The sequence below is a fragment of the Dysidea avara genome, chromosome 1, assembly GCF_963678975.1.
Source record: "Dysidea avara chromosome 1, odDysAvar1.4, whole genome shotgun sequence".
Taxonomy (NCBI): domain Eukaryota; kingdom Metazoa; phylum Porifera; class Demospongiae; order Dictyoceratida; family Dysideidae; genus Dysidea; species Dysidea avara.
Window position 1 is genome coordinate 42,259,933 of NC_089272.1, and position 18,299 is coordinate 42,278,231.

At 38.4% G+C, this 18,299-nt stretch overlaps 1 protein-coding gene across 16 annotated transcripts in view; it reads left to right on the forward strand.

Annotated features, from left to right (window-relative positions):
* LOC136264859 (uncharacterized) overlaps window positions 1-17,998 on the forward strand; it is a 44,594-nt gene extending 26,596 nt beyond the window's left edge. For 5 of the 16 annotated variants that reach the window (XM_066059647.1, XM_066059641.1, XM_066059629.1 and 2 more), the window contains 5 exons: window positions 16,978-17,042; window positions 17,103-17,131; window positions 17,222-17,314; window positions 17,722-17,786; window positions 17,846-17,998. In XM_066059647.1, the coding sequence (XP_065915719.1) occupies window positions 16,978-17,042; window positions 17,103-17,131; window positions 17,222-17,314; window positions 17,722-17,786; window positions 17,846-17,921 (328 nt within the window). In that variant the 3' untranslated portion in view covers window positions 17,922-17,998. Of the gene's footprint in view, window positions 1-16,444; window positions 16,724-16,773; window positions 17,043-17,102; window positions 17,132-17,181; window positions 17,315-17,721; window positions 17,787-17,845 lie in introns of those variants that run through there. The other 11 variants (XR_010705325.1, XM_066059675.1, XM_066059664.1 and 8 more) reach the window with 9 other exon arrangements.
* The last annotated feature ends 301 nt before the right edge of the window (window positions 17,999-18,299 follow it).

Here is an 18,299-nt window from a genome sequence, read left to right on the forward strand (position 1 = left end):
GGAAGTGCTGAAAAATTTCCTTAGTAATGAAAGTGCTACATGCCATTCAAATGATATGTGGTTGTTGAACATTCCTGAAGATGCAACAATGATTACCACGAAGTATTGGATAATAGTACAAGTTATCTCAATAACTGACTGCATACATATATATTTATAAATAATTTGTATTAATCAAGACACACGATAGTGTGTCGTGCGGCCCAAGAAGCCGGTGCGCCATACCGTGAGTATATTTACAGGAAGAAAGAAAACGTCATTTTCACACCTTTGTATCCCTTATCCAATTGGAACCAAATTTGCTACAGAGTTGCCCGCCAGCCAGGGGAGTCTACATTCCAAATGTGAAGGAAATCGCTCCAGCTATTTCCGAGATACGAGTTGCCAAAGTTTCAATTTATTTCTTTGTTTTTTTCTTCTTCGTGTTTTCGTACACTTGCAAAAATTGCTATAAAACGCAAACGCGTACTCCTATCGCCTTGAACTTTGGTACACAGAAACGGAGTCCAAAGGCAAATCCTAACATAAAATTTGGTGCAAATCCGATGAATGGTGCAGGAGTTATGACCGATTATTCGCGTAAAACAAGATCGATTTGTTGTTACGCCTGCAGGGTAAACCGCTTCATGGAATGAGTTGAAAATTGCTATGTAGATAGAGTAACCATCGTAGTAGGCATTCCAAACCGATTTTTAAATTTTGGAAAAACGGGCTTTTTATATGCTCAATAGATAGAGTATTGGTTGCCGATCTCAGAAATATATAGTTTGTTGGGTTGGAATTAGCTACTTTGGCATGCACAGTGCTTAAAAACTGAAAAAAGGTACATTTTTTCTCCAGGGCTCCCCAAACATTTTACAGGGGAAAATGGCACAATTGAATCAGGAAGCCATCTAGCAATCTGGACTATCTTGAAACTGCAGTTGCTTCTAGCTGCAAGTTTGTACATGTAATGAGAGTAACTTCAGGTCTTCTTGGATCTCAGCGATCTTTGCATGCTTTGTGGTGAGCAAATATGTTTCACCTACTGCACACTTCTCAATACAATGGTGTATACCCATAGGCAAGTGGCTATCTCAAGTTGGTAAAAACATCAAGTTAGCAACTTATAAAGGTAAACAACTAAAGTGGAGGTGCCACAATGATACAACAATACCTAAGGTGGAGTTGTGGTTTCAATTATGGCATTGTTATGCCAACTTTGAAGTGGTTTATACTTTTGAGCTGATGACACAGCCATCAGGAAATTGCTCTGGAGCTGAAAATCGCTAACCCAAGTGAAGTAACTACGCACTTTAAAGTAAGCACCAGTGACTACCTTCCACCCGACAGTACGTTTTTTAAAGTTTTAAAGTATTCTACATACATTACAAGGCTTGAAAAGATTACAAAACAACACAAAACTTACTTATATGTAACGCACACGATAAAACTAAGATTTTCATGATGATCAGCGTGTAGACAAACCCCACAACGAGTTTCATCTTCATTGGAGCTCGGACGACGGAGCAATCCCAAGTTAAACACGAGTTCTCATTTTGTGCCAGGGTTCTATTGGGGAATATACGGAGAATTTTTTAATTAAAAAATCTCGGATACTGGAATGCCTAATCGTAGGAGTGCCTTTAGGTAGGTTGAAAGGAATCGAGATAAAGACCACGGAGATATGACACAAAACCCAACCTGTGTCACAATTACGTGATCTATTTTTATGAATAAAAAAGTATTATTTTTTACGCCTACTAGGCAAACCGATTAGAGCAATGAGCTGAAAATCGGTGTATAGCTGGAATAATCTTCATAGAAAGTCCTTGCAGTAGTATAGAAGAATCGGATTACGAACCACTGAGTTATGATTCGAAAGCCAACTCCGTGTAGCAAATGCGAGATCGAGATACTCTAATAGAACAGTCACCCTAATAGAGCATTCAGCTAATTTATTTACTCCATTATTGCTATTGCTATTAATGCTTTACAGTGACCAGTACTGAAGGTCTGACAGCAACATGTGCTGCAGCCTTAAGATTACCTAACCTAATTTTCAAGGACTTAGACTTAGTGACTTATAGCTGAAAAGGTGTAACAGGAAAGTATAGAATTCTATTACATTACAAGTTATTCTGTAGGGAGTTCAGCTGCAAACAGTTAATCTTATAGACAGTTCAGCAAGAAGCAAGTCACCCTGTGGAGAGTTAAGCTACAAATATATCACTGTAGAGATTCAGAACATTACAAGTCATACTGAAGAGAGTTCAGCTATAAACAAGTCATGCACCCTGTAGAGAGTTCAGCTACAATTAACTCACTCTCTAGAGAATTCAGCTACATACAAGTCACTGTGGAGAGAGTTCAACTACAAACAAATTACCCTGTAGAGAGATCAGCTACAAACAAAACACTTTACAGATAGTTCAGCTAGAAACAAATCAACCTTTAGAGTGATCAGCAACAAACAAATCAACTTGTAGAGAGATCAGCTAGAAACAAATCAACCTGCAGAGAGATCAGCTACAAACAAATCAGCTTGTAGAGAGATCAGTTACACACAAATCAACCTGTAGAGAGATAAGCTAGAAACAAATCACCCTGTAGAGAGTTTAGTTACAAAAAATCACCCTGTAGAGAGATCAGCTAGAAACTAGACACAATGTAAGGAGTTCAGCTACAAGCAAATCAGCATTTAGAGCAATCAACAACAAACAAATCAACTTGTAGAGAGATCAGCTAGAAACAAATCAACCAGCAGAGAGATCAGCTACAAACAAATCAGCTTGTAGAGAGATCAGTTACACACAAATCAACCTGTAGAGAGATAAGCTAGAAACAAATCACCCTATAGAGAGTTCAGCTACAAAAAATCACCCTGTAGAGACATCAGCTAGAAACTAGACACAATGTAAGGAGTTCAGCTACAAGCAAATCAGCATTTAGAGCAATCAACAACAAACAAATCAACTTGTAGAGAGATCAGCTAGAAACAAATCAACCTGCAGAGAGATCAGCTACAAACAAATCAGCTTGTAGAGAGATCAGTTACACACAAATCAACCTGTAGAGAGATAAGCTAGAAACAAATCACCCTGTAGAGAGTTCAGCTACAAAAAATCACCCTGTAGAGACATCAGCTAGAAACTAGACACAATACAAGGAGTTCAGCTACAAGCAAATCACCCTGTAGAGAATTCAGCTAAAACAAATCAACCTGCAGAGAGATCAGCTGCAAACAAATCACCTTATAGAGAGTTCAGCTACAAACAAATTACCCTGTAGAGAGATCGGCTACAAACAAATCACCCTATAGAGAGTTCAGCTACAAATAAATCAACCTGCAGAGAGATCAGCTACAAATAAATCACCTTACAGAGAGTTCAGCTACAAACAAATCACCCTGTAGTGAGATCAGCTAGAAACAAATCACCCTGTAGAGAGTTCAGCTACAAACAAATCAACCTGCAGAGAGATCAGCTACAAAAAAGTACCTTGTACAGAGTTCAGTTACAAACAAATTACCCTGTAGAGAGATCAGCTAGAAACTAGACACAATGTAAGGAGTTCAGTTACAAGCAAATCACCCTTTAGTGAGTTCAGCTACAAACAAATCAACCTGCAGTGAGATCACCTACAAAAAAGCACCTTGTACAGAGTTCGGTTACAAACAAATTACCTTGTAGAGAGATCAGCTAGAAGAATTCACCTTGTAGAGAGTTCAGCAACAAAGAAGCCACCATGTAGAAAGTTCAGCTGCAAACAAGTCACACTGTAGAAAATTCAGCTACAAAAATAATTACCCTGTTGAAAGATCAGCTAGAAGAATTCACCTTGTAGAGATTTCAGCTACAAAGAAACCACCATGTAGAGAGTTCAGCTGCAAACAAGTCACCCTGTAGAAAATTCAGCTACAACCAAATCACCCAGTAGAAAGATCAGCTAGAAGAAGTTACCTTGTAGAGAGTTCAGCTACAAAGAAACCACTCTGTAAAGAGCTCAGCTGCAAACAAATCACCTGTACAGAATTCAGTTACAAACAAATCACCCTGTAGAGAGATCAGCTAGAAGAAGTTACCTTGTAGACAGTTCAGCTACAAACAATTAACCCTGTACAGAGATCAGTTAGAAGAAGTTTCCTTGCAGAAAGTTCAGCTACAAACAAATCACCCTGTAGAAAGATCAGCTAGAAGAATTCACCTTGTAGAGATTTCAGCTACAAAGAAACCACCATGTAAAGAGTTCAGCTACAAACAAGTCACCCTGTAAAAATTCAGCTACAAACAAACCACCCTGTAGATAGAAGAATTCACCTTGTAGAGATTTCAGCTACAAAGAAACCACCATGTAGAGAGTTCAGCTGCAAACAAGTCACCCTGTAAAAAATTCAGCTACAAACAAATTGCCCTGTAGAAAGATCAGCTATAAGAAGTTATCTTGTAGAGGGTTCAGCTACAAAGAAATCATTCTGTAAAGAGCTCAGCTGCAAACAAATCACCTGTACAGAATTCAGCTACAAACAAATTACCCTGTAGAGAGATCAGCTAGAAGAAGTTACCTTGTAGATAGTTCAGCTACAAACAAATCACCCTGTAGAGAGATCAGCTAGAAGAAGTCACCTTGTAGAGTGTTAAGTTACAAAGAAACCACCATGCAGAGAGTTTTGTAATAAATATATGTATTATATATATTATTTGTACACTTACTGATAAATTCAGAAATATTTATAGTATTTAACATCTGCTTCATCTTTTCTTCTTCCTGTGGTAAAGAAAAAAAGATAGGTTAAAAAAGCCCCAAAGCCGGCCATAGGCCGACTTTGGGGTATACAAATACAAAAAGAAGTGAAATCTAATCCAAAACAGCCAAGCTGTAAAAAAAGTGTGCGGCCCTCAAAAAGGCTATGGTGAAAAAAGATGTGAAATCCAAGGTGGCGGCCAAGAAATGGCTGTGATGGTAGGTTAATGGTAAAAATTTTAATAACGACAATTCAGTTGAATTTTGTGCTAAGACCAAGTGGCACCAAAATTCACCTGAATTGTTGTTATTAAATTTTTACCATTAACCTACCATCACAGCCATTTCTTGGCCGCCACCTTGGATTTCACATATTTCTTCACCATAGCCTTTTTGAGGGCCGCACACTTTTTCTACAGCTTGGCTGTTTTGGATTAGATTTACTTTACATCATTGTAGTGCAAACTGAGCCACATAGCTATAATGTCAAATCTTACTCCAGCCAAATTCAATGTGCATATAATTATATGGTTGGCTTACACTGTGAAAAAAGAGGGATATAAGATGGTATTTCCAGTGGCTTATTGAATACAAAGAAGCTTGGTATAACCTATATTATACTAACAGTCTCATGTAAGACTTCAATTAATGTGTTAAATATACTGAAACTACATATGCGAAGGTATAGTGTGGGCATTATATTAGATATAAGCTATTTGAGGTAATGTGGTAAATAAGCTGAAACCATATATACAACAGTATAGTATGGATTATACTAAAGTATAAAATGAGTATAATACAGGATTTATATTAAGGCTTATTTGTATTCAATAAGCCACTGGAAATACCATATTATATCCCACTTTTTGCACAGTGTTACAGAATCATTAAGGTTGCAAAATAATTAAGCTTTCATGCAGCAGAGGCAATGGAACAGAGGGAACCTTCAGCAATGAGTAGGGTTTGAAGTACACAGCCATTTTTGAGCAGATTTAGAAGCTTTGAGATTTTAAAAGGGTGTAAAATTTGACTGTTCTATCAGACTGGTTAATGTTGATGGCTCTTAGAGCATCCCGATTGTTCATTATAGCCTTCTCTTTTCCCTGTCTATGAAATGTTAAAGATAAGATAAATTGATCCTGGAATACATACAAAAGAGGAGGTGTAAAGTGAATGTAGGTAAACTGTCTGGATACCAAGAAGCCTTTATACATCAACTTGATACACCTAATATGATCAGTTTTGCTACAGAAACAAGAGCATGGTACACTATTCCCCTTAAGCATGAACCACAGTAGTAATTCATAATAGAGATCACCCATTTTTTTGTTGTCAAAATTCTAATAGAACATTCACCTATTCACTACATTAGAAAGCTCTCCCAACTTAAAAAGAAGTTATAAAAGTTAATTTTGAAGAAGTTTAGGTACACTGGAAAATATGATGTCAAAAGGAACCAATAAAATAAAAGTACTTTAAACAACTTAAATAATATGCCATTTTGTTCATAATATGTTTACTTTGAGATTGTTCTGATTTTATCTCTGCAACGGTAACCAACATACCAATATGTGTTAATAAGTATCCAATCTATTCATGTTAACATGTTATTTTGGAACCCTGTTTCATTACCGATATAGTAGTTATACGAGCACAATGTTCACTCATGTGCTACTGCTACTACTATATCAGGCTCCCTGTATTCACAGGCTTTATAGCCTTCTCACAGGTCCCTAGTGGGATAGCATTTAATAAAAGGGGAAAATTTGAATCAATTACTTACAAAAATGAATCACACACTTATAAAGAGTCATTACATGGTTTTATCTGGGACACTGGTGGCATGGCTTGTAAGTAGTATCCTGTGTTGCGGATATCTCATGAATGACTCAGTACTGGTTGTATAGGTTTGTAATCTTCTTGTGCCTTTTCCAAGTTTGACCTCCAGACATTTGAACTAAATATGATAGAGGATTAGTTCCAGGAACCAGGACGTACAGTGTAGATTGTGTACCATCACTCATTGTTCCACAAGTTATAAACAGTTCTCTCTTATAAGCATGGCTGTGAGCACTTCTCTCTTAAGAAACAGTGTACATGGAGCAACATTACAGTAGTTGTCAAGTGAGATGTAGTTCTGTAGGTTAAGAGAAAATTCATTAAGTATTGACAGAAAGGTGAATCACTCTTACTGCTGCCTTGCATGGCTTTCTTGAATGTCTGAACAGACTGTTTGACTGCCCTGGCCCATTAGAAGAAGGATGATACGGGGAACAACGGATGTGCTTCACACCATTGGATTTCAGGAAGGCTTGAAACTCTACAGCTACAAACTGTGGTCTGTTGTCAGATACAAGCCATTCTGGAAATCATAACAAGAAAATAAGCGACATAATTCAGTGGTAGTTTCTGCAGTGGTGGTTGACTTCATTTCAATGACTTCTAGCCATTTGGAATGTGAGTCCACTACATTATGTTGTTAAAAGGGACCAGCAAAATTGACATGGATTATTTTCCATGGTTTGGACGACCAGTTCTAAGGATGGAGCGGTGCCACTGGTGGGGAATTTCTAACAGTGTACAAGATTTTGTCAGTGACACTTAATGTCATTGTCTAACTTTGGCCACCAAACATAGCTCTGAGCAATGGCCTTGGCAAGAGCTTTTCCAAAATAGATTTCATGCAACTCTTGTAACACTATGTTAGGTAGGGTCCGCAATGTGAAATTTCGATCTCCGAGAATCAACTACTAAACCACCGACAAATGCTAGGCTTGGTACCACTTAGAAAATGCCAGATTGGCACTATTTTTCATTAACATCTTGTCGTGCAAATTGGCAAATATGTTTACAAATTCGAAGTTGCTATTGTTCCGGCAGCCGGAAATATTTTGTCAGTGCTATTGTTCTGGCAGTCCACTAGATTTCTCACTATCAAGCACACTAGTTGTATGCTATGCCCCGAGTATTCGACTTTAGGGCACACGTCTAGTAGGTTGCCCCGAGTACTCGACTTTAGGGAACATGTCTAGTAGGTTGCTCCGAGCATTCAACTTTAGGGAACGCGTCTAGTAGGTTACCCCAACCATTCAACTTTAGGGGACGCGAAAAGTAGTTCTAGTACTGCATCCATTCAATGAATACAAAAATTGATACAAACAGACCTCTCAACCTGGAAGCAGACCTGGTCATGAGAAAGCTAGCCACCCATACCCCATGCAGCTGTGAAGTCTACCATCTTTGTGATGGGGCTCATGCACATACATTTGTTTTAACAAAAAATTGTTTTAAAAGCACAACTAGCTAGCTATGTGGATGCAATATTGCTGTTTATCGCAGCTTATAATATCTCTATGCTACAATGTAGCCTACTATATAACAAGAACCTACTATCTTTGCTCCATTGTTGAATCACGTGATATCAGTCTTTCAACTCCGTTGATGTAATGGTTCATCGTTGAAATCACATTTCTTGAGTGATCAGTATCCAGCAGTGGATTTAGTGTTCAGCGCAGATTTTTTGCACAAGTACACCTCACCAACAACAACCAAAATTAAGCAATAAACATTTGTAAAACCACAACTGGTAGGATTTCACCTTATTCTTCACCTTCCATGTGTACTGAGTATTTTCTCAAAGGACTTCACCTTCAAATAATGATCATTTCATTGAGTTTGACAGCGTAGTGACTTGTGACACAGTCAAAATATGGAAAACCGCCAAAATTTCCAGCTCTAAATACAGAGGTGCCCCACTTTTCTAATTAACTGATCACGTGATACCTGCTACAAGATGTTTTGGGGCTTAAACCAAGGAGATTTATCGTGCTTAGGAAATTTTATTGAAAATTGTGAGAAATCGTGAGATCAGCAAGTGGTCGTGATATGAAGGCTGAAATCGTGTGTCTCACGACCAAATCGTGAGAATTGAGAGGTCTATACAAAGTGTCAAATTTTGCATTCATTGAATCCACAAATTGCTAATTTAAATTATCAATTTGTGGATTCAGAATCCAAAATGGATGATCTTTGATTGTCCATTTTGGATTCAATGAATGGCAAATTAATCTACTAAATCAATTTATTGATTTAGTATCTTAATTTGCCATTCATAATCCGAAATTCCATTCTATTCTTGGCTGGAATTTTGGATTCAAGTACAATAATCCAATAAGGAAACCGATTCAACAACAATAGGCATAAAAGAATGATTAGCCCCACAAATTTCAGAACATTGACCATAAAAAACACCTAGCCTATTTATCATAAGATAAACTTGATTTAATCCACCAGGTACTGCATCCATTTTAACAGCAAGGGCCGGTACTGCAAAAGAATGTAATACATCTGCTCCAGTTACCAAAACTCTAAGAAAAGTCCTCATAGGAACAATTAATTTATTATCTACTTATAATCTGTGCTCTCCCGGATTTAAATCCCCTGTATTCACCATATAAGACTCCACCTCTATCACCTCTCCATTAAAATCCATGTGTTCATAACTTCAATATCATTGATGCCCTACTGCCTTAACAGTGACATCAATCCCTAACTCCTCTTCCATCATATACAACAATTTCAAAGAAGGAAACGCAATTCCAATTAAAATACCCGCAGGAATAAGAGTTCAAATAACTTCCACAACACCCCTTTCGGTAAATCCTTGATGTGGCATTTTTATTGTCAACGCCCGGTATAATAACCCCATAACGGTTATTAATATTATCGCCAATACAAATAATTTATAGTTTTATTTATATTATCATTGTCAAACTTAAAAAAAAAAAATTAAGTTCTAGTGTTAGGGTTAAGGTCGGGTTCAGCTTTAGTTTCTTCTTCACCTTCAATATATATTATATAATATTATAATAGAAGTTACTCCACTCGGAGACATATAAGGTAGAAACTAAGGTAGTTGGATAGCTGGGAGCCACGTAGCTCAATGGGTAGGACTCTGGGCTCAAGCACTGGAGGTCCTGGGTTCAATTCCCACGCAAGGAATTTTGTGTTTCTTTTTTGTTCGTTTGAGGACCTTTTTTGTCTAAGTTTTATTTTTATTCACGTGACTGCCGGAACAATAGCAACAGCCTTACAAATTACGAGATTTTTTGCTATATCTTTAAGGAAATGTCTTCTCAAGCTACAATACGCACTCTGAACCTTTCTTACTAACTGTACTCTAAACTAAGACCATCAGTGGCTGCATTGTTTGGAGCAATTTACAACCGCAGCATCGCAAAAATAAATTTCGGACTTGAAAAAAGTTTCGATGCCGTTGGAACACACAGCAGCGATGCCAAAGTTACCCTCCCATGTCAAACTGGTCTGGCATGTGTCCAACTACTACCACACCAAATATCATTGAATTCCAAAATTGTTTGCCATCTGGCTGAGCTCAATGGCTGTCAAAAATTCGTTTAAAATGCTGATTTTATCCACTTACAGCAACTTTTGCTAGCCAGATGTGCTAGTTTACTTCTCAAAAGCCTGCTAGACCCATAGCCAGTAGCTTTCATTCATAGGATTGGCCTGGCAGCTCTTCTAGCGACATCAAAATCTGCCAAATGCCGATATCGACCAATTAAAACTGTGTTAAAGAAATCTTGCACCACAAATGTGATGCTGTTCCTCTCTAAAGTCATGCTGCATCCTTGTTTAGTTATATTCGTCCATAGGGCGCCACTGGCAGCTCTCTCATCAAACCCAAAATCCATCAAAAACGCCGATCTCACCACTTGTCACTAGTTTTACAAGTCAAACATGTTGGCTTGTCTGTCTAAATCCTTACTGGACTATTCAATTGCCTTCATCTGTGTAGCTTTTTATTCAGCCTTTTGGAAATACATATCACAGCATGCCATTGGGTGCAACCATCAATACCACTTACTGCTTATTTCATTTCATTGATTCCACGCAAGAATGACGAAGAAACACCAACAGAAATATTACACAGCCCAAATGGAGTTAGTCTAGTTCTAACTACATGAATGGAAATTTCGATTGTGGTTTTCACTAATTATTTGCATTTTGGTGATAATTTGTATAAACATGTAGAGTACAATATTTAGAGCTAGACTAGTGCTCTGTTACATTTCTGTTGATTTTCCTTCGTCATTCTTGCGTGGAATCAATGAAATAAAATAAGCAGTAAGTGGTATTGATGTTTGCGCCCAATAAGCGTACTCAGCTCTGACAATTCTGGAAAAAGAATCACCAGAAGGCCAAAACAGTCTGCATTTTGATAAATTCAAATGAAGACCAAATTCAGGTCCTGGTGAAATAAAGTGAGACAAAAGAGTTTGCATAGAGGATCGCTTACCCACAAAAGTTCCATGATCCAGATACCACATATTTAATTGCACAAGATCATGGAGTTTGACAGCATCAGTAAATTGCAAGAGGACAAGAGAGAAAAGTAGAGGACCCAGTGGGTCACCCTGTTGTACCCCAGAAGAAGCAACCATTCGTTTCCTACCAAAATGTAATTCAACTGGCTGAGAATAGCACCATTTTACCCATGCTGAAATTTCTGGAAAATCTTCACATACACGAGCAAAAAAAGCAGGACGACTGCATTCATTGAAAGCATTCTTCATGTTTACCTTTAGCAACACTAGGGAATCATCGGCACCATGAAGAGATAGAAAACGACGAGTAACATGAATAGCACATTCCAGGCCTTCAGGAATACCAACACCAACTTGTCCATAGGGTAGGAAAGTGTCAGGGAAGGAAGGGCAAATGATAAGACAACAAAGGCAACTAGCTAGACGGCTCTCCAACAGCAATTGGGCGAACACCACCACCTTTCTTAAGCAGTGCAGTTAAAGGAGCATCAAACAACCAAGGAGCTAAACAGGAGGGACTTTTACCAGACAGAAGATGATTCACAAAGAAAGTGAGAGAGCGTAAACACTCACCAGCAGCTGGGGCAGTGCTACCCGAAACTGCATCAAGTAAACATTGGGAATGAAGTTTGGAGGCCCCAGGACTTGTGCCCTTTGGAAATTGCCAACAGAACCATAGAATCATCCACTGTAACAGATGGAGAAGATGGGTAATCATTACAGTCAGGGCATAAAGAAGTAGGGTAGCACTTAAGCAGATCCTGATAGGCATCATCATCATTATCATCATATCCTGCAACTCCAGTAGAGGCAAGAGCTTGAAGAGTGTTACTATACCTACCCTCACATGCCCAATACAAAGCACAAGCTTTATTGAAATCATTGCAGGTAGTACTGTGGCTATGTTTAGTGTCCTTGAGATCATCCCACATGGATGACCATAGAGTTCTAATCCCATCAGAGAGAGACCAAATGTGCAAACGGTCAAGAAGAATGGAACTAAGAACATTGCATCGGCAAACATTAGCAATCTAACAAAGCACCAAGTTGATGAACAAGCTCTTCGAAGTTCCATACTTAGGACATGAGCCAAGAGGCGACGAACACTGCGAGGGATGTGAGATACCGTAGAAACAGGACAAACCATTACATGTTCAAGTAACACATTAAGTACTTCGGATTCCATAGCAGGAGGTCCTTGAAAAGAGCCAGCTGAAGCAGAAATCGGCCCAATGTCTAGAGGGTCAAGTGAAGAAAACGAATTGGTATCAGAAAGAGAAACAGGAGTTAATCTTGAAGCAGAATGAGGAACTCTAGGCACCTCCACAACCTCGTTAGCTGGTACAAGTGGAGCACCACAGCGTACACCAGGACTAAGTAAATGATGACAGCCAGAATTGTGAAAACATGCATGGGAAGCCCACTGACAAGAAGAAAGAGAACAGACTAAGCGACTACATGACTCAAAGAAAGTAACACATGGGAAAACAAGCCTTGATATGTGAACAGAATTTATGTGTTTCCAGAGTAAAGAGCAAGATGAACAATGCTTACCACACAAAGGACAATACCAAGAAGATAGCTGGGAGGACCATCTGAGTTGGGAGGTGACACAGGAGCTGAAACAGTAAACAGGGACTTGCTGACTGGAGGTGGACTATCAACAAAGGACTTGCTGGTTGGAGATGGTGAACTGTTATCAAAGGGACTTGTTGACTAGAGATGGTGAACTATGATCAAAGGACTAGCTGACTGGAGGTGGACTATCAACATTGTTCAAGTAGTCTATCATCAACTCAAAGTATTGGTGGTTTGACTTTATTGATCAGTTTCTGGTGGCAGCACAATCTGTGCAGCTTTTTGGTGACAAACAAAATGTTTCTTCCTCTGGAGCACAGGACAAGTAGAGCAGCAACTGCGCCGTGGGTCAGCAATGACCACTACTAGGTAAAGTACCTGCATGCGGAGTATGGTTATAATTGAAGCTTGTTAGCCATCTGGCTGAGCCAACTATATGCTGAAATTTGGCCGAAATGATGTGATTTTCGCAAACAAATACCAGAGTGGTTGATACATCAGTGAGATAGTCTCCAGCAGCAAGGATACGAAGGTTATTAACACCTAACAATACAGCTATCTTGCCCAGTAAGCGCATAGAGCAATCTGATGCATGAAATAGGCACCCACATGATCTTGCGGAAATACCCATGAAATCGCTGTCATTTCTGAATAGGAACCATGCAGTGAAAAGATACAAAGATACTCAGCAAGATTCACATGTAATGACTACTCAAGATGCTCTAGTGTAACTGAAATGCTACAGTCATTATCATTGCCTACCCTAAACCAACGTCGAGATATAGCTAAGGTTGTCTTCATGTACAAAATATTACATCAGGTTGTTGACGTCTCAGTACCAGATTGCTATCTAACTCCAGTTTCATGGAACACTCGTGGTCACCCATTGAGGTTTATACAATTGCAGACGCTTACAAATACTCCTTCTATCCATCTGCAGTAAGACTCTGGAATGCTCTCCCAACTCATGTGATTGAAGCCAACTCCGTAGATGACTTTCAAAGTCAATTATCAAGTTAGACAATGTTATCTAGTCTTATTATTTTGTTTTACTTGTTTTGTAATGTTTGTGCACTTATACACTTTGTACAGAGGCCTGCACAGTAATTAATAACACCCCAAAAACACCTTCACTGTAAAAAAGGCGCACCCAAGAAACTACAAGTACCTGGAACCCAATGTAAAAAACAAAAAGAAAAAACAGCTCAGCTGAAGTGAAAAGTAACTGGTAACTTAAAGAGCTGATATCTGAAGCGGCCAAGAATACAATTACTAAAGTTTAATCCATGCAAGAACACCTTGGCTATAAAACAGGTGTGTACATGAAAGTAACTGGCAACTGAAATGGCTGATATCTGAAGCGGCCAAGAATGAATGATCATATACAACTAATTCAAAAATTTAACACTGAACCTTTATAATTCAGCTGTGTTCTATATTCACTCTTGCTGCATCGTAAAGTAATTTCTTTTAACTCTAATTGGCTGGTAATTTGGCTGCCTTTTTTAATAGTCAGTATAATAGAGCAAAAAAAGACGGCCAAATTACCAGCCAATTAGAGTTAAAAGAAATTACTTTACGATGCAGCAAGAGTGAATATAGAACACAGCTGAATTATAAAGGTTCAGTGTTAAATTTTTGAATTAGTTGTATATGATCATTCATTCTTGGCCGCTTCAGGTATCAGCCATTTCAGTTGCCAGTTACTTTCATGTACACACCTGTTTTATAGCCAAGGTGTTCTTGCATGGATTAAACTTTAGTAATTGTATTCTTGGCCGCTTCAGATATCAGCTCTGTAAGTTACCAGTTACTTTTCACTTCAGCTGAGCTGTTTTTTCTTTTTGTTTTTTACATTGGGTTCCAGGTACTTGTAGTTTCTTGGGTGCGCCTTTTTTACAGCGAAGGTGTTTTTGGGGTGGATATCACTCATTTTTGTCAGTGATAGACTCTACATTTGGTTTAAAAGGTAATTTTTTTGGAAATGAGCAATTAACATTAATGCAGAATATTATCTTGGAGAGTCAGTAAAATCCATACATAATAATGATTGTTTCATAACACTGTAAATTCGGAAGTATGAATTTACGGTGTAGTATGACTGTTCTATTAGAGTAAATCTATCTTTACTGCCTGCATGTGACGAATATATCTCATATCTGTGCATGTTAAATGCTTCAGACACCTAATTAAACTTGCGAGTGCCTAATTAGTTCACAGTTGCTACACAGCTATAAATACATTTGTAATTGTTATCATCATAATCATTTATCATGTTATAGCCATTTTTTAATATTTTGGTCACAACTTCAGGATTAGAGCAGCAGAGAAAGGAATAGAGGACTCAACCATCAAGACTTGCATATGGGAGATGGAACAGTATTGCAATGGACAATGCCGGTACTAACCCCTCAAGGGTGTTGCAGTACAGTATAGATGCAAGACCAGAGCCTCGATCGTCACCTTTTGACTGTGGTTACAACTTCAGGATTGGAGCAGCAGAGAAAGGAATGGAGGACTCAATCATCAAGACTCAGGGAGATGGAATAGAATTGCCATGGACAATGCCAGCACTAACCCCTCAAGGATGTCACAGTGCAGTATCGATACAACCACTGCAACCAGTGCATAAGACCAGAGCCTCAATCATCACATTTTTACTGAAATTTTTATACTTGATGAAGCAATTAAAACAAAAAAGTTGTAGTACTTATCCTTTCCTGAGAGAGCATGCCCCCAGAGTCCCATGCCTGTTCAGCAGAATAATAGGATTGAGCCTTACTACCACTTTCACCTTTATTCTTAGCCCGGATGTACATATCAGCAACATAATACAGTAGCTGTAGATAATGCTAGTTGATGCCCCTAGGCAGAGCTATAGGGGTGGGAATTTTTCCCTACTATCACACTATCACAGTAGTTCCTCTCGCAGTTCTTTGCCTGGCCATCATCAACTGCTGTCAAAACATTAGTCTCGTCCCCCAGACCCTTCCTCACGCATGCTTATCACACAAAAATAACTTAGTTTAGCAGTGCACAAACAATTATTGACAGCTTATACTATATTAAAGTACACTTACCGCATTGTTGAACCATGTATACCACCAGAATCCACCGGATTGACAACTAACACGTGATCTATTTAGGGGAAATCTCGTGGAATATCCCTAATTACCTTAAGCGGACACTCGTGATACGTGGTTTTAAATTGAATGGTTTAAGACCATAACTGGATGGTGAGGCGTACTTTAATTGGCTCGACTTTAATGAGAAACTCGAGCCCCTCGTGAGAAACTACATTGCTTGAGCAACGCTTGAACACAGAAGTAAGAGTCAAGAATACTGAGGTACTCTATGATATATGCCGGTCTTGAAGGCTAACGAAACGAGGAGTGAAGTTTGTGCAACGTGTCACATCGCCACACACTGATTTACCGTGTTTGTGCGATAGGGTTTTTGGACCTGTCCACCAGATGTTGAAAGGAAATTCATTCCACCACATGTTGAAAGGAAATTCATTCCAACTTGTGAAGTTATTGATATACTCATTGTTGGGGCCCACGTGGACATCGATGATCATTTACCAGTCAGCTGTAAGTAATGTCACAACAGAAGGAAAGGAACCATTTCCATACCCCTATGGCATACTGATTTTCCAGGTCAGTTTATGTACACTCAACCACAGAAATGTAGAACTTGGTGGAAAATAAACACCTTTTTACTCAGTTACAAGAGATTCACCCAGCTGGGATAAAATGTTGAAGTGAATGTCATTAGTTCATCAGGTATTGGACAATTCCAAGTGTCCAGATTATGCAGTTGTCCTCATGTTCAAGTTTACACGTTCGGGCAAGTTCCACAACATCCTATAATCTATTACTATATCAGTGTGGAATAATGCTTATATAATATTTTTCATATTCCAGGCTTTAGGTGTATTGTATTTAACACCTGCTTGTTGGTTTTTGCAGGCCATCTGGTCATACTGGTTTATCCACTAGCAGTTGAATGTGATCATGGTACATATGTAAGTTGAGACCATGCAGGAACAAAGATACAGGTGTCATGAATTTCAGGTCAGTTGACGTTCAGAGGAATTGTATTATTGCAGTTGTTCTTTTTGTAGTTATCAATTATCAGTGACCAGTTTGTGATAGCGTACTTTTGTTTGACTAATGACCTAATGTTCTGGTTTACATGCTTACTCAACAGTTATGTTGCTCACTTAACCTGCATATGGGATATATTTTTTTAAGTTCATTTTGATTATCCATCCTTTATTGGTACAGCCTGGCATATCGATTTTTTGCACATTCTCTTTTTAATTCAGTGCCTGCTGGATTGTTTCGTCAGATATCGAAACAGGTGTCTTTGGTGTTGTGACCGATGTTCCAGGTCAGTTTGCATGTGTGTTTAATTTAAGGTTGACTTCAGTGCCTGCTTATTCTTGTACAGGTCTCGGTATCGAGTGTCATGAATTTCAGGTCAGTTGACGTACAGAAGAATTTTATTATTGCAATTGTTGTTTTTGTAGTTATCAATTATCACTGTATACTAGTGATGTGAATTTGTAGGTCAGTCTACTCAGATGTATCGGGCATAGTGTTGATGGGTTCAAACAAATATCCAGTGTAGACTGTAGTGGCATCAAGGGTGTTAATTTCCAGGTCAGTTTACATGTTGTGATGTTAGTGATTTTTTCCTATTACCCAGATGTTAAGTGTATTGTATTTAATGCCCGTTTTTAAATTATGGTATATCAGTGTGGACAGTGCAACAGTAAGCCTTCTGTGTTGTAGTAACTATTTGTTTCATAATTGTGCTGTTGTCCCGGAATGGCACAATTTTTGGGCAACCAGTGTGAACTCCAGTGGTACAAACATTGTATTATGACCAAGTTGTGATAGCATACTTTTGTTTGACTAATGTCCTAATGTTCAGGTTTGACATGCTTACCCAACAGTTATGTTATTCATTCACTTAGCCTGGGATATAATTTTTGTTCATTTTGATTATATGCTATTATTGATACAGCCCGGCATATTGATTTTTTGTACATTCTCTTTTAATTCAGTGCCTGCTGGATTGTGTCATCAGATATCGAAACAAGTGTTTTTGGTGTTGTGACCGATGTTCCAGGTCAGTTGCATGAGTGTTTAATTTAAGGTTAACTTCAGTGCCTGCTTATTCTTTTACAGGTCTCAGTATCGTCATGCTGACATACAAGAAATCATCACTATTGTTGGAACTATTTTTAGTCAAGTCTTGATGTGATGTTGATTAACGTTGTTACACATTGTTGTATGTTTACCATATGGCAAGAAATTTTCATGGCCATCATGAAATTTGAATATTGTGTAAGTTGTGTGGAACAACCCCAACTCATACATAGTCACTGGCAAACCACGAACCACATTCAAGCCACAACACCACGAACCACATTCAAGCAATCCATTACAAAATTTTGTTGCACCATTTGTGTGTGCATAATACTTAATGAAAGCCACAACACAAGCTACATGGTACACACTACATAGAGGTGGTAACCCCTAAAGGCTTGTTACCTTTTGTATTCACCTTATCGGCCTTTGTGGTTAATCTATAAAAAATTACATGTAAATAGAGAATTGAAGAATATGTTTAAAGCACCTT